Source organism: Montipora foliosa, chromosome 2 (assembly GCF_036669935.1).
Source record: "Montipora foliosa isolate CH-2021 chromosome 2, ASM3666993v2, whole genome shotgun sequence".
In the NCBI taxonomy this organism is placed as follows: Eukaryota; Metazoa; Cnidaria; class Anthozoa; order Scleractinia; family Acroporidae; genus Montipora; species Montipora foliosa.
In genome coordinates this window covers 47,517,602-47,535,101 of record NC_090870.1, presented here as the reverse complement: position 1 = coordinate 47,535,101, position 17,500 = coordinate 47,517,602, and the positions used below count along the sequence as shown (strand labels likewise).

The window sequence follows — 17,500 nt, the reverse complement described above, 5'->3', positions numbered from 1 at the left end:
AACTTCTCCTGTATGTGTTGCGTATAGCGTATAAGGGACCATATAGGATCTTGCAAAGATTTTCAATTTTACCAAAAGATCTTACAAAGATCGTAAGCTTACATCTTTTGATCCTTGACAAATTAAATTTTCTCGAGAGAACTAGAAGTTATTGCTGCAAAGGTATCAGTAGGGACAAATAGAATATAAGCACGAATAGGTAGTAAGGTTTGAATGAAGCAATTGGTCCGACAATCATGATTTATAATTCTGTTGGTACGTTGATACATGTAATGTTTTTCTCTTAATTTCCAACACTAGTAAAGGATGTAGCTCAAAAGACTGAGAGTCTTTTTCTATCACCCCTGAAAGTTCGAAGGATCTTGAAGGGTCATCAAGGGAAGGTACTTTGCTTGAACTGGGCCCTGGACAAGCGTCACATGGTCAGCAGCTCACAGGTTAGGGTTAGGGTTAATTTTGTACTTGGGTGTACTTCCTTTAAATTGTGTGACTTTTAATGCTGGAATCACTGAATTCATACCTCTTAGAAGACGGCTTAGAAGTAGTTTAAGATTTAAAGGGAGCCTCAGCTTCACCTAATAAATAATTGTAAGCTGAACAAAATGTTTGCAATCAATTTTCTCCAAAAATATTAGTGTTTGGATTGAAAAAAAAAAGAACTTTAGAATCACTTACTAGTAATTTAATTTCAAATTTCCTGGGTGCCACCATCTTAAATAATAATTATTGTAATGTGCTACAATTGCCCTTATTGTTTTCACACAAAGAGCTTTTGTTGAACTTTTGAAACAATACGGCAACCACGACACGTCACAATATCATAATTATTTAATAATCATTATTCAAGATGGCAGTGCCTGGGAAATTTGAAAACCGAAACAAGCGTTTTTGAAATTCATTTATTTCAGAAACAAAAGTTCGAACAATTTTGATGGTAAACATAAATTTGTGTTCTGTGTTTTTGTTTTAGTTTAGTGGAGGTTCCCTTTAAAGCAAATTTCATAGCAATGGAGATTTCTGGTTAACAGTAATGTGTTGCTCTCTCAAGAAATGTCCTGTGTTTTCTGAAGACTCTTTCCCCTGTCCCCTATTGTGAACTTCCTAAGTTTGTTCCAACTGAAGCTAAAGTCAGCAAAGATTAGTGGTATGTTAGACATAGTCTGATGCAACTCTGGTTTGGTGATGATGGCTAATGTCATCAATGTGAACCTCATTGTAGTACCTATGTTGTTCACGGCTTCATCATAGAGATTCTCATGGTAGGCACATTAGGATTGGCCCTTTAATTGATTTTATAACCAAAATATAACATGAATAATCAAGTACTAACCTCATTTTCCTGGCTGCAATGAATTGAACCACTTTTGTTTTTTTACTATTACCCTAACGTAATAATAAAATCTAACTGACAAAACTTGGGCATTAAGACTGAAAATAATTTATTAAAGATGGTCTCAGATAGGAGGTTTAAGTTTGAGGGGCAATTGTATTGTGTGATTATATTCTTATTTCTTAAGTACTGTGGTCTTCTTATCTTTCTTAGGATGGTAAAGTGATTGTTTGGGATGCCTTTACAACAAACAAGGTATATAACATTATTTATCACTATTTTGGTTGTCTTTTCATTAGTTACGTGCTACTCAACTTTGTGTAGCAAGCAATTTTGCGTGATTTTCATTTTTGAAGTCAATTTTGCAATTTTGGATGCATGCATTTTCACTCTTTTTCACTGCATCCAAAATTCTGGTTGGCTCTGCACGTGCAAATGCCTTCCATACAGGCCTTTTTCTATATTAAATATAAAAAAAGAGCTAAATTGCACTATTAAAGTATTAATTTAAAAATACTCTTTTGATTTATTTTGCTGTTTGTTTTTATTACTGATAGGAACATGCAATTTCCATGCCAACAACATGGGTCATGGCATGTGCATATTCTCCGTCTGGTCATATGGTAGCTTGTGGGTAAGTAATGGAATTCTCCCAAGCATGCATCCACTGATATTTACTTCACTCAAAATTTCTGAATTATTCATGCCTTGCAAGTAAGCCCTGGGTTAGCCACTAAAGGAAGATTTAAAAAGTTGACCGTTTTCAGAAGATAAACACCAAGAGCTGTAAATGTACATCTCAAGTGGAAGGAACTTTGGTTTCAAGAGTCCCACCCATGTACACCAGTCCTGAAGGTTTCCCATGTACATGTACAGTACCTGAGGTCTGGAATTATTGCCACTTGTTCAAGTTGTCTTTTTTCTTGATCAGATGTTGCAAAAGTCAAAAGAAAAACTCTATTGTCTTCTGAAGAATAACATGTACACCTTTTTGCTTTGATGCCTCGTTCTTAAGCTTAAAAAAGAACATTTTGCTTTGAACGAGGCATCAAGGTCTAATTTGAATAAGAATAAAAGAATGTATAAATGGCGGCCATTTTGGAAAAAGGTGTATTGACAATGTTCCTGTTTCTCACATTTTTCCATTCTTGAGGAACAGGAATGTTTGCTTGAATGTTAATAATTGCATGCTTTCTTCAACTTTGAACAAATTAAACAAAATCACTTCAAACATCCCAGTGCTGTAATAATTCTTTTGTAGGGGACTTGACAACAAGTGTTCTCTGTTTAAACTGAGCTTTGATGAAGACTCTGCAACAAAGAAACACACTGTTGCCATGCACACCAGCTACATGGCTTGCTGCAGATTTACCAGCTCTGATCAACAAGTAAATGAAAGTTTTCTTTAAAGCAGTTTTGCCATGTGTTCAAGGGGATTGCATTTATTTATGACAAATAATGTTACCTGTGAAAGTTTGTTGGAAACCTTAACACAGGATCAGTAATAAGACTGGAACTTATTAATTCCCATGTGACTTAAAAAATCTTTTCCCAGGCCTAAAATCATTCAATAACCTTGCCTTTTCTGAACTTCAAATAAAATATATAATTTATTTAAGGAGAAAAAGTCTCCTGTTGACTTTTACTTTGGTGGGAGTGTTTTACTCCAACTGACAACAGTAGTCAAATGTCCACAAACTTCAGTGTGACTTCCACTAAGGTAGTTGACAGGTCCTTCACCAACAACAGTCAATCTCAGGACTTGTAACCATACTCCAGAATTAGGCAGTGACAAAAATGTATCAATAATCCGTCATTAATGTTATAACTCACCTGGTAGAGAACTACATGTAGGGACAACACTTTATAAATACAGTATCTCTTGAGTCTAAAATTGACTTCAGACCATTCTGAACAACAGTACTTCTCAGGACCACACTCATCATGATGATCAAATCCTTTCAAATTAAAGTTTATAAATATTTAAAATTGTAGATCCTAACTGGAAGTGGGGATACCACATGTGCATTATGGGATGTGGAATCAGGACAGCTTCTACAGAATTTCCATGGTCATTCATCTGATGTGATGAGGTACAGTATTTTTGTACTTAATTACAATTTGGTAAAGGTGACTTAATTAACAACTTGTGACAACCACCCCCCCTCCACCCCCCACCTCCATCCTTCCCCTGCAAAGATGCTGAATACCAGTTGTGCTTTGTTTGGCATAAAAGAGAGGTAGTGTACAGTCTATTTGCTCATTAAATACAGGAGTGTACCTTGCATCCTGTAATCCTTTGACTTAATCTTAGTGTGTGTAAAATCACTTACGGTACTCAAAGAACATCTTTTTTGTGTTTGCAGTATTGACCTTGCTCCGTCAGAGGGAAGAACCATGTTTGTTTCTGGTGTAAGTAACAGAGGTGTTAATGATTTTGAGAATCTGAAAGAATAACAGACGAACCGTATTAATGTCATAAAGGGTTCTTTCCTATTAAAAAACGCAAAAGAAGCAGTATCATCTAAAGGTTTTATCCCATATTACCAGGTCCAAAGTCATGTCAAAATGCAGTGCCTCTCCAAAGTCGTCTAAGTCTAAGAACCTTTTACGAGTAACTTGACTTTGAACATTTTCCTTTTTTTGAGGTTGGGCAGATTTATGTGACTTGTGTGTTTTGGCTTAATTAATCATAAAAGTGGTAGAAGCCATATAAAAGGGTGCAGTGGAGTTGCCCTAGACTTCAGGTGGCCCCTACATGTAGTCTTGTCATCTTTCTTGTCTTTAGCTAGTGAACCTAATTATTTTTTACCAAAGAGTGCATTGATGCATTCATTTCATTGAACTTAATTTTATTTCATTTTTCGTCACCAATTACTTTTTGGACAAACCAGTAGATGCTTTGAATGTATTTTTTCGGTCTAAAACCTCATTTGAAGGCACACCTTGAATCTTCATATTTGACTTTACAGTATTTCAGTATGATTTGCTACAGTGTTTGGGTTATAATTTGAATTTAAGAACTTTGACATAAATTCAATGAGCATCTTCTGACTTAAAAATCAATTTTCCCAATCAAGTGTGTCCAATGTAGATTTGTCTTTACTCATACAGTGGTACTGGCCAGTAACATGCTGTTTGTCTTTAGGCTGTAATCTTTCAATAATTCAATTACCATTGTACATTATTGAACAGTGTGTGAGAAGGTAAATTATGGAAAGAGTTAATATTGTCTGTCACCTGATGCAATTTTTTTTTTTTACTTAGGGATGCGATAAAACAGCACTTGTTTGGGATATCAGAACAGGCCGTGCTGTTAACTCCTTTAAGACGCATGAATCTGATATCAACGGTGTTAGGTACAGGCATACATGATTGTAACAGGTTGTAAAATTTAACCATAAAGACTTCATGGTATAACTTACTAGAAACATAACAGGGTGACTGTTCATATCCTTGTTCTGAATCATTAATAATAATTTTCAAGTACCATATTAACTGGAATTGAATGACAGAAGTTTTCTGCATTTATCTAATTTTCAGATGGTTAATTATCCCCCAATTATTTTTCTCTGTCGTGGTAGCAAGTACTATATCAAAGAGAAAGTTACAGAAAATGGTATAGTATAGAGCTGACCAGCCTCTCAGATGAGTTGTTAGCTCACGGCAGATGGTAGAATGACACATCATGTTGTTCTCTCAATTACTTAACTAATTGACTCCTGGGGGTTTGCCATTGACAAGTAAAATCGTCTGGTGTTAGACAGAGTAAAATACTAAGTATGGCTGGTTTAGCGGTGAATGGGTTAATGGCTTTTTCAGTGAGTGATTAACTCATTGACTCCTGGGGGTTCGCTATTCATCAGTAAAATCGTCTGGCGTTAGACAGAGTAAAATATTAAGTATGGCTGTTTTAGGGGTGAATGGGAATTAATATTGGGATGTTCATTCGTACTCATAATACTGGATTTACATGTATTATTATTGTGACATTCCCAATCTGCTGCTCAAAATATGACTTTCATCTAATTTTTTACTATTGTAAAAAGATCTGACCTACTGTCGGATATTTTTGTCATGATTATATCTGATGGTTTTTGAAAATTTATTAAATATTAGGTTTTACCCTGGTGGAGAAGCTTTTGGGACTGCTTCTGATGATGCTACAGTAAGTTACTCAGACAGTTGTGGCAGGGGTAAAATACATTTTGTGAATTTCATTTGTGTACGATTCCAACAATGAAAGCAAGTTTATTGTTCTGAGCCCATGCATCAGTTTATTTTTATTTTTATGAAGACATGATTTTTTTCTGAATGCTCATTCTCAAAGCTAAGAACTACTGTTTCATACTCCAATCACAGGGTTGCTACAGTATTTTATTCCTGATCAAAGAGAAGCAACGGTGCTTTATGCTTAATATAAAACACAAAGAAGACTTGGGTTTGAGTTGTGTGACTTAATTACTTGTGATATACTTAAATTGTGATTCCCAAATGCAAGAAAGACAATGACAATTTTTGACAAGGACACCCACTTCTGATTTTCAGACAGTAACATCAGGTTTAATTGAACAGTGACACCACCAGGCCTGGGTCTGGTCAGTGCTAACCCAAGTTAAATACCATGGCAACCTTGAGATTTTCATACTGGTTAACCAATGGTTCATGCTCTTGACTCTGGTCCCAGCCCCTAAGGCCACTATGTTGACAAACTAAGGCCTGCATCTTGAGTCACTTGGTGCTAAGAGACTTTAAAAATTTGCAAGCAGTCTGAGTACTTAACCCATTGACCCCTGAGAGTGAGACGATTTTAGTCCTCACTGGGGGCGTCCTAGGGCATTTGAGGTGTGAATGGGTCAATAAATTAAGTTAAGCAATAATAATACTAAATTCAGTCTTATATAGTGCTGCTTCTTCCAGAATCCAACAGTGCTTTACAAAATATATAAGTAAACTAGATATAAACTTAAAGAATTGAATATAATCGTAAATACAGTTTATAAAATGTTTAATGTCACTGTTCCTTGGTACCAACTTAATTACATGTAGCTTTTAAATGCATAACGCAAGGCGCAATAGAATGAGACAACAGACGTATTGGCATTTTTTGAGGGGAACACTGCCTTGCGGCTGGATTGCGTGACATAGAACAACCTCATTTATCTCCCCAGCACTAAGAGCTGAGTGGTAAACAGGACGTGCTGGATCGGACAAGAGTATTGGTTAGCGAGCAATGTACAAAAGGCAAACGAGCCGACAAGCTTGGGGGAAGTCGCTGCGCAGACTTAACCACACCATGCAGGAGTGACCCGATTTTAATGAAGGCAAAGCGATATATCCAACCCATCTCCAAAGAGAGGGAGGGAAGGAGGGGAAAAACTTTAACATATTGCAAACAGCTAGTTGCTTTACTGTAGAAGACAAACTGCCAAGTGAACCTTGGATGGCTAACTGACTCAGAGGCTTTTATAGCTAGACTCTGTCTATTACCGGTAATTAAAGTAGCCAGTTGCACAGGTTCTACTATGTAGCAGGAATGAATTACGTGCGTGCTCTTTAGTAGTAATGAATAAAGCCTTAACAGATTTGGCCAATGCAGGTGTACGTTATAATCTGAGATCTAGGAACAAAGTCTTTATGTCCTCATATTTACAACAAACAAATCCATTGATTTTATGTCCTTGAACGACCGACTACAAAGAACTTGAAAATAAAATAGCCCTTTTAGTACGGTCACGTCCCATTAACCGTATGTTACTGATGGGGCAGTAAAATCTCATTTAAAAAGATGTGCCTTGACTTTTGACTTACATAAAGTAAGCGAGATACTTAAGCAATAGAGTATGTTTTCTGTGTTTGGGAACTGTTGAGAATTCTCCCAACTCCCCCGAGTGTTTAGATGAGGCTATGGAAACACAGACAAAGGTCCTCTATTGCTTTTAAAAAATATGTCTCAAAGATAATTCGACAAATGAAGGAAAATGCTGGTTTTTTTACTTCTAGATTGAAACAGATTTTCTTGACACAAGCTAATTATTATTTCCTACAAGCCAATCAAAATGCGCATCTGACTACATAACCAATCAAAACGCGTGTGATGTCACAGCTGTGTTTCTATACTCTCATCTAAACACAGCTATTGACCAATGAGAGTGGGCATACTATCCTAATTATTTATAAATGGCCTTAGTTGTGTGACATGGACAAGGTCTGGGCTGTTGAAAATGAGCTTGAGTTAAGCTCATTATTAATTCATAACTCAAGCCCACCAATCAACAGCTGTATACCACATGACATGGATGCGTTTGGATACCCAATGATTTGGATACAATATCCAAATGTCTACTAATTGTAGAAACAGTCTTGTGACAAATAAATTCTAACTAAATAATGTCTCACACAAACAACAAATATTTGAACACGTTAAGCCTCAAACAATGCTGTATAGCATCCGAGAGGGATATCATCCACCCGACTTATTTGCAACCTCCTGCACAAATTGGATAGCCAGTAGTTTAAACTTTGGTCTTAGAATTCTCGAAAAATCTATAAAGCCCATTTGTTCTTGTATTAAAACAGTAGATTTTATTGATAAAAGACTCCTTTTGGTTGTTGAACGTTTTTGGTATCTGAAACCTTGAACTTGACTCATCCATGTCCCACAAAAGACTGCTTATGGTAAACACTAAAGTACAATGTAAGTTGGTAACTCTCATCCAAACAGATTTTATCACGTTGAATTAACGAATGAAACAACAATGATAAATAATAATAGTTGGCCACTTGTTTAAAAAGATATACAAAAACTCGTGCTTCGTGCTTGGGTTATCCATACAGCTCGAAACAATAAAAGCACTCAGCTTTTGGCCTCATGCTTTCTTCTGTTTCTCGGTGTCTGGATGTCCCGACGAAGCACTCACACTCGTTTTTGATAATTTAATTGCTTCCTTACGTTAAAAATTGCTGTGTTGTTTTTGTAGTGTCGTTTGTATGATTTGAGAGCAGATCACGAACTTGCTGTATATTCCAAAGAACACATTATTTTTGGAGCAGCATCATTAGACTTTTCTTTAAGTGGTGAGTTAGTAAGTTACGGATTTACGCTTAACCCTAAAATAATGTGAAAGTAGTGGCCTAAAATGACACTCATGCAAAACATTGAATGCTGTTGTTTATTTTAGGAAGATTACTATTTGCTGGTTACCATGACTACACTATGAATGTTTGGGATACACTAAAGGTAGGGGAAGTCTTGCTCATAAATTTAAAACCTTAGCTTATTTTCTGATTTATTGCACCCCCTTGTGAGGGAATTTACTGTACATTGTATTTACTCAAGTAATGCTATGTTTATGAAATTGTAGCATTTCTGGTACAGCATTATTTTCTTCAAGGGTTTCTTTCCAAATCATATTTTCATAAACCGCTGATGACAGTAATAATAATTTGTTGTTTATTATCATGGTAAATCCTTTGTAAATACAACTGTATTATGGAAGAGTATGACCACTTTAAAAAGTTAGGAGCATTTCTATCTAGGAAAATTAATTTACAAGGGTAATTTAGATTATCAAGTTGCACTGTTCTTTTTTTTAAATTCTCAAGTGAATGCCAGTGACATTCTTCTGATTGGATGCAGCATTTATTGTTAATTTTGCTTCTGTGTTGAAAGTAGGAATGAAAGGAAATTAAGGGGTGCAGGGATGCACAGTGGTGAGAGCACTCACCTCCCACCAATGTGGCCCGGGTTCGATTCCCAGACTCGGCGTCATGTGGGTTGAGTTTGTTGGTTCTCTACTCTGCACCCAGAGGTTTTCTCCGGGTACTCCGGTTTCCCCTCTCCTAAAAAACCAAAATTTGACTTGATTTGCATTAACTTGTTAATTTTAATTTACAGTGTCACCAATTAGTGCTCTACGGCGCTAGAAGATTAGGCACTTATATAAAGTTCCTTTCCTTTTTTTTTTCTTTCTGTAACTTGGACAAAAACTGATCCAGTCCATCAGAAAATGAGGCCAGTTTTCATTGTCACCTTTATGACAGATATGTCCAGAAATACCCCTAATTAGATGCACATGGATTGCAAAAAGCTCTTCTCCCTGACTTCAACATCACTTGTGTCTTGGAATACACACAATTTAGGTTCACAAAGTGTCCCCCAAATGGTGCTCCCGGAGTAAGGTTGAACAGCTACATTTACCCTAAGCTAAAAATTATGCTAACCTTCACCCACTCTTCTCCTGGTGTGAGACCCTGTAGCTTTCCAGACGTGGTCATTGTTTGGAGAATAAAGCAATAGATAATACAAAGTAACAAATTATGCACCTAGGGCTCCCTGATAACAAAAGAAGCTACAGGTCATTGGGACCAATGATAATAGCAGTCTGGAATAGCTACAGAATTACTCCTCCTGGTTCCATACCCTTGCTTTTAAGGTGATTCCCTAGTATTGCACTGCGCATCCTGTTCTGCGCATAACACAGTGTAAGCCCCGTTCGTATTCAGGCATGGCTAAGAGGCTTTATGGTCAAATTTCATGGCTCTTTGTCTCACAAGTCTCAACGGATATTTCTAAACAAAACAATGTTTAAATCTAACCATAAAGACTCGTACCAATGTGTGAATATTGATATATCGAACGTGGCCAAAAACATTTCAAAATGCCGACCTTTCGTGAGGGAAAGCTCGCTAGAAAGAAGAATGGCCGTTTTCAGAGCACAGCAGTAAAGAGCAAAACAAGAAACGTTTTGGACTCTCACAAAACAAAAAGTCGAGTGATAGCCTTGATAATGCTAAAGAAGATTTAAGTCCGACTGTGAAAGTGAAACCGCGCTATCGGGGAGACGTGTTGTCGAGCGGTCGAGCTTGGTTTGCTTTCTGTTTTCTCCTAAACGAGGTTGGTGACCTATCTTTTTTTTGGCATAATTTTATTCTCTTACTCATCTTCTTTGCGCTGTAAAAAAATTACAAAAAATTTACGTCAGAAAAAAAAGTTACAGGAAAGATAGTATTCGTAGCCATCACTCGTGGACACAAAATTGTCTCCTCGAGATCACGCACCCGAAGAACATTTGTAGTCAGTGCCTTTTCAAGACTTGTGCCTGTGCCATAAAACAAACATTAAATTATTCCTTTTGAGCAACACAATTCACCTGTTTTGTTATTTCAAGAATTACGTCAAAGCTGTGCTTCCTGTTCGTGCAAAACGTAGCCTGAACCGATGGAATAAACTTGTCCTTGATAGATGAAGGCGCAATGATTAAATGAGTAACTTGAGCAAGTTATGTCTCTCAAACGAGCTTGGTGACCTATTTTTTTAATTGCACATTTCGAGTCACCATAATATAGGGAACAATCGAGAAAAGTTTTAAAAAAATCTTACGACAACTTCTATTACTAAGGAATCACCTTAATTATTTTCTTAGGCTATTAACTTAAGTCCGGCCGGTTTTGGCCAGTTCGGGCGTCAAAGGGTTAATTAATAACAGAAATTTTTAATATGTCTATATTTATTAGCTTTAAGTACTTTATCGCAGTGTCCTCAATTAGCTATCAACCTAAATACTTTAAAACACCAGAATAAAGGTGTTGTTTTTGTTGTTGTTGTTGTAGGCTGAACAGCTGTCAGTGTATTATGCTCATGATAACAGAATCAGTTGTTTGGAAGTATCTCCTGATGGAACTGCCGTGGCCACTGGAAGTTGGGACAATACACTAAGAGTAAGTTATAGAGGACATTTTACGTCAGATATTGTCACTAAAAGTGTATTTCACGGTAGAGATGATTGTAGAGGGCACTAAAGTATTCTTTTAATAAAAAAGAAATTCATTTTAAGCATAAAAAAGTGAGCAGTCTGGTGGTTAGGGTGCTACATGTAGATTTGTACGTGTACGCAGCTGTGCTTGATTAAAATCCTTCGCCTATCTGGCTGGAATTGTCTTTGGAAGCCCTCAATACAACTCTATCATGATTTTTAAAATAATGTCCTCCAGCTATTCAAGGTTTGTAACAACCGGTATGTTGTGTTTCAATAAGATTATTGAAGTTGTAACAGTGAACTACAATCCTGGCTGAAATTGTTGGGACAATGAAGTCAATAAAGCATAAGCAGTTTCAAAAGCAACATCACAATCTTGTGGGATGTGCAAATACAGACAGACCATGAAATAAAAGCCAACAGACCAGACATTGCATTAAAAGACAAACAGGAGAAAAGCCCCAACTCATTGATATGTCCATCCCTACTGAAAAGAACACTTCAGTTAAAGTTACTGAAAAGCTGTCAAAATATACTGTAAAGATCTTGAAATCGAGATTGAGCGAATGTGGGGGATGAAGGCCACAACGATCCCAGTTGTGATTGGAGCGCTGAGACTAATAAAAAAGGGCTTGGAGAAATACACCAAACAAATCCCGGGTAACAACAAAATTCGTGAACTACAGAAGATTGCACTGCTAGGAACATCTCGCATCCTAAGAAAGACACTCTCCATCACGTACATGTACAATGTAAGATAGACTTATACCTCATTTTAGCCCTAGGCCCAAGGAATGGGCTCGGCTATTGTGTTGCAAATCGGCATAAAGTTAACCCTTTCATTCCTGTGGGGTTCCCCATTGACGAATAAAATCGTCAGGCGTTAGAGTAAAATCTATAAGTGTCACTCTTGGGAGTGAAAGGGTTAAAGGAGATAGAATAATAATAATAATAATAATAATAATAATAATAATAATAATAATATTAATAATAATAGTAATTATAGTAATAGTAATAGTAATAGTAATAGTAATAATAATAATAATAATAATAATAATTACAAGCTCTCAGAAGAAGAACAAGTTAGAATGGTTAGTATGGATGGATGCAGTACTGAAACTTGAAAGGACTAGGTTGCCATGTTTACGGGGCATTAACAATGGTAAGCTGAAGTCTGCAGTCAAGAAAGTCGATATACTTCTGGGGAAGATTGAAGTCAGAAACATTACAACTGGTGCTGCATTGGTAACAGAGATGGTTGGGGTGACCAAACTAAAATCAAAGCAAAAAGAGCTATGGTGGAAACGGCGGTTGGAAAAACAAGTTAAAGAAATGAACCAGGATCTTGGAAGAATAAATACATTGCTAGAGAAGAAACCAATAAAGAAGAAGCATACCAAAAGATTGCAGAGGAAGTATAACATGAAAATGAAAGGGTTAAAGGTAGTAAGGGAAGAAATAAAGCAAAAGATTAAGGCAAAGGGTGGAAAAATCACTAGATATCAGAACCGATTAAGTCAATACCAGCAAAACTGTATGTTTAACAACAATGAAGGAAGGTTCTACCAGCGGCTGAATAAAGAGGTACATAACCAGATAAATGAAATACCTGACACCCGTGAAGCGAAAAGCTATTGAGAAAGTATATGGAGCGAGAGTAAAGAGCATAATAGAAGAGCAGAGTGGCTTAAGGACGTTCAAAATACACTAGGTGACAATCAAGGACAACAAAGAATTACGATTACAGTGGGAAATTTGCGAAAGATAGTGGGGAAAATGCCCAATTGGAAAGCACCAGGACCAGACGTCGTCCAGGGGTACTGGCTAAAAAAATTTCCGAAGTGTACATGAAAACTTAAGAGTGCATCTTACCAAATGCCTTGCGAGAGGGGAAGTTCCATCGTGGATGACCAAGGGAAGAACTGTATTGCTCCAGAAAGATAAAGATAAAGGAACAGCCGCAAACAATTATAGACCTATAACGTGCTTGCCATTAACATGGAAACTATTGACAGGCATAATTGCTGATGAGATTTATGAATACTTAGACTCAGAAGTGATGCTACCTGAAGAGCAGAAAGGTTGTAGAAGGAAAGCGAGAGGAATGCATGATTTACTGTTTATAGACAAAATGATTTTAAAGGAAGTAAAAACTAGAAAGAAAAATCTCGCAACACCCTGGATCGATTACAAAAAGGCATTTGATTTGATCCCGCATTCATGGATTTTAGAATGTCTTCAGATGCTTGGAATAAATGAAGAAATCAGGAAACTATTAGAGGAGAGCATGAAGAATTGGAGAGTTGAGTTAGTGTGTGGATCGGCATCACTTGGGGAAGTTTCAATCAATAGTGAAATTTTCCAAGGGGATTCCCTGTCACCATTATTATTTGTGATAGCACTAATACCATTGACTCACATCTTAAGAAAAGCTGAGCCAACATACAAATTCTCTGATGATGGAGTGAGAATCAACCATCTCCTTTTTATGGACGATTTAAAGCTGTACGCCATGAATGAAAAAGGGGTGAACTCCCTAATCCAAACGGTGCGGGTGTTCAGTGAAGATATAGGGATGGAATTTGGAATAGAAAAGTGTGCTGTATTAGTAATGAAGAGAGGAAAAGTTGTTAAATCAGAAGGTACATGTATAAAATAACCAGACTACAAAACCATACAAGGACTGAAAGATGGTGATAGTTACAAGTATTAGGGTTAGCAGGGTCAGCTTCTAATATGCGCAAATTTTGGGCATATTAGAAGCTGACAGGATTAAGCATGAGGAGATGAAAGAAACAGTAACCAAAGAGTATAAAATGAGGGTACGGAAGATTTTAGAAATGAAACTTAATGGGGGCAACCTTGTCAGAGCTATTAACACGTGGGCTACTGGTATTCCTCTCCTGAGATATTCTGCTGCATTCCTGGACTGGAGAAAGTCAGAGTTACAAGATCTAGATAGAAAGACCAGAAAATTACTTACCATGCATATAATGGTCTCCATCCAAAGAGTAATGTCGATTGTATCTACATACCGAGAGAAGGTGGACGAGGTCTAATTAGTGTTGAAGACTGTGTAGAATCTGCTACCTTGGGGTTGGATAGATATATCAATGATAGTGATGAAAGATTGATAAAGGCCGCTAGAAAGATCAGCGGTGGTCATAATAATGAAACAGAGGTCAAGCATAAGATACGTAAGAAAAAAGAAAGGAACAGTGGAGAGAAAAGGTTATGCACGGACAATTTGTATGACAGACGGAAGAAATATTAGGGAATGAATCCTGGTTTTGGTTAAAGAAAGGAAGTGTAAAAAGGGAGACTGAGAGTCTTATTTTGGCAGCACAAGAACAGGCCCTTGCAACGAATCTGATGAAAGCTAGAATATATCAAACTCAAGAGGACAGTAAATGTCGAAGGTGTAGAAAGGTGGATGAAAGCATAAATCATATTGTGAGTGAATGCCCTAAATTAGCACAAAAGATAATAAGGAGACATGACTGGGTGGGTAAGAAGATCCATTGGGAAGTTTGTAAAGAGGAAGGTTTCATTTTCAATGAAAAGTGGTATGAACATGTACCTGAGCCAGTACTAGAGAATGGGATTTTACGATACAGATTGATCACGTAATAGAGGCAAGAAGACCGGACATGATTGTTGTTGAAAAGAGAAATAAATGTTGCAAAATAATAGATTTTGCAATACCATATGATAGCCGTATTGAGGAGAAAGAAGTCGAGAAGGTAGTGAAATACCAGGATCAAGCAAGAGAATTGAAGAAGTTATGGAAAATGAAAACAATGGTAATTCCTATTGTAATTGGAACATTTGGAACAGTTCCAAAGGATTTAAAGAGGAGACTAGAGAATATTGGTATAGAGACCAAGATAGACGAGCTTCAGAAAAGTGTTATTCTGAACACGGCAAGGATTCTTAGGAAGGTCCTAGAAGTTTGAGGAGACTTGTTGTCACCAAGCTTCCTGGAGTACTGAAGTTCCATTGGAAATTCCATGTGCGAAAACAAGATAATAATAATGTGGGATTTCACAGTCTGGTGCGATCAGAAAATCAAGGCAAGAAGACCAGACATTGTCTTTGTTGATAAGAAGGAGAGAGAGGTTGCAAGGCTGCTGCCTAAGAAAATTTTTAAGGGGCCCTCAGAGCTAAACGATGAGAACTTAGGAGCCCAACATACACAATGTATGAAGTGAAAGGTGTTGCTGTGAAAAATTAAGGCGCCCAGAGCTATTCTTTGGGAGCCCCAGGCTACCGGGCTCCTGTTAGGCAACAGCCTTGGGTTGTCATAATTGATGTTGCCATCCCAGGTGATGATAGGGTGAAGGATAAGGAACTTGAGAAGGTAGAGAAATACCAACCATTGAAAGATGAAATTGCAAAGGTCTGGCAAATGCGAAAAGTCATTGTAGTGCCTGTTGTTATTGGGACCATTGGAGCTGTATCAGTCAACTTTAAGGAGTACATGAGGCGAATCGGTGTGAAGGTGAGGTGGGAAGTTATCCAGAAAACAGCATTGTTGGGGACAGCAAAGATACTAAGGAAAGTACTATCCCTGTAAGAAGAAAGAAAAGAGAGACCTAGGACCCGTGGTGACTTGTTGTAACTTGCTCCCAAGGACTATAAACACCAAGCTGAACATCCTGCCTGAGTCTACAAGGAATGAAAATAATAATAATAATAATAATAATAATGATGACAATAATAATTTAATTCTTATATTTCACGCATTACATGATTTCTGTAATAATTAAAATTAATACACGGTATCTAAATAATAATTATTAAAAGTACACTATAACATTTTTCTATTAGGACATAATAATTATTTTCTATATTATTATTAACTGTTCAAGGACTTCACAAGTAGAAGCACCTACATAGACTGAATCCAAAAATGCCCCCCAGTAAATTAATTATTCTTTTTTATCTGTGTTAATTAGTCTGACTGGCGTTGTTTTACAGCCAAAATTCTTTCAATTTTACACGTTTACACAAAGACAAAAGAATAATCTGTTAGCGGCCATCTTTGCATTCGGTCAATGTTCTGTAATCTTTGGGATTTCATTGATTGTGGTGGGGTAACCTATGCTTCAAGTTAACTTCTTTGGTTAACCATCTCTTGTTTGGTTTGCAGGTTTGGGCCTAGGTGCTTGTGGCTTTCGTTCAAGATTTGAATTCCAAACTACCAACCATCATAAATAGTTCTATCTTGGATTTTGGATTTTACCAGGATCTTTTCAATTAGTATAATCAATTTTTAAGACCTCTTTGTCAAGCTCAAAGGTGGTATAAGTAATATGATGTCCAACGGACAGTGAGCTAGTTTTCATGCCAAACTTGTGCAATGTCAGGTTGAAGTAAACAGTCCCTTTCAAGAACATCATCAGTCAGAAACAATATCATCTGAAGACCAGTTAGGTACAGGGACATTTTTTTTTTTTACAGACAAGAGGTTTTTGCTATTTATTATATAGATGATGATGAAATACCAGGATTTCTCCTTTTACTAAAAAATCATATCTTCACCGCACGCAGTGAACATATCATTTTTATCTTTCACATGTGAGGATATAGGTGTCGTCATGGTAACGATTAGCCAATAAAACACAAGCTTCCTCTCCATTATAAGATACTTTTGTGCTTTAATATAATTCTTCTCTACGACATTAATAACATTTTTACTGTAAAATTTTACATTATCATGATTTATTTTTCACAACTTTCATATCTTGTTTCATGTTACACAACATGCGTGTTTTAGCAGTTGTTGACCACTTTTTCATCCTTTCGAAAATGAGAAAAACAAGTTGTTGTAAATCTAGACGTTTCATCAATATATAATAAACAGAACATTACATGGCCGCTTGGGGATACAAATTTTATCTTCTCGTGCTGAAAGTATCTCTCACTCGTTCGCTTCACTCACTCGTGAGAGTTACTTTCAGCACTCGAAGATAAAATTCGTATCCCTGGGCAACCATGTAATATCCTCTATTTAGTATAAACACACAGGTGATTATACAAAATCGCGCGCTAATAATCACCTCGACGGACAAAATGGCTGCCAGTAGTCGTTTTGCCACTGTAAGTGAAGATGATTTCGCTTTGAAATGTTTTTTTTTCTCTTTTTTGAAATAATCACCTGTGTATTTATTTATACTAAAACAATTATTCACCGATAATCACTTCGCCTTCGGCGAATAATTGTTAATTATCTTGTCAGATTACCTTGATTTGCTTTTAAGGACAAGGTGTAAAAAATATTGATATTAGAAACTATGCAAAAATGTAAATATTTCAAAAACATTTTGGTCCAAAGTCAATATTTAAATTATTATCAGTGATTGAACTTAAAAATTACTTTGCTTTTATGTGTTTTAAGACTATTGTAAAG

The 17,500-nt window shown here is 36.6% G+C and overlaps 1 protein-coding gene across 1 annotated transcript in view; it reads left to right on the top strand.

The window, feature by feature from the left end:
- LOC137993310 (guanine nucleotide-binding protein subunit beta-5-like) overlaps window positions 1-17,500 on the top strand; it is a 17,977-nt gene that overhangs the window by 306 nt on the left and 171 nt on the right. The window contains exons 2-13 of the mRNA XM_068839071.1: window positions 301-437; window positions 1,544-1,585; window positions 1,888-1,964; window positions 2,592-2,718; window positions 3,326-3,423; window positions 3,697-3,742; window positions 4,598-4,689; window positions 5,450-5,498; window positions 8,311-8,407; window positions 8,512-8,570; window positions 10,943-11,050; window positions 16,241-17,500. The exon at window positions 16,241-17,500 is cut by the window's right edge and continues 171 nt beyond it. Coding sequence (XP_068695172.1) covers window positions 301-437; window positions 1,544-1,585; window positions 1,888-1,964; window positions 2,592-2,718; window positions 3,326-3,423; window positions 3,697-3,742; window positions 4,598-4,689; window positions 5,450-5,498; window positions 8,311-8,407; window positions 8,512-8,570; window positions 10,943-11,050; window positions 16,241-16,252 — 944 coding nt within the window. The 3' untranslated portion in view covers window positions 16,253-17,500. The remainder of the gene's footprint in view (window positions 1-300; window positions 438-1,543; window positions 1,586-1,887; window positions 1,965-2,591; window positions 2,719-3,325; window positions 3,424-3,696; window positions 3,743-4,597; window positions 4,690-5,449; window positions 5,499-8,310; window positions 8,408-8,511; window positions 8,571-10,942; window positions 11,051-16,240) is intronic.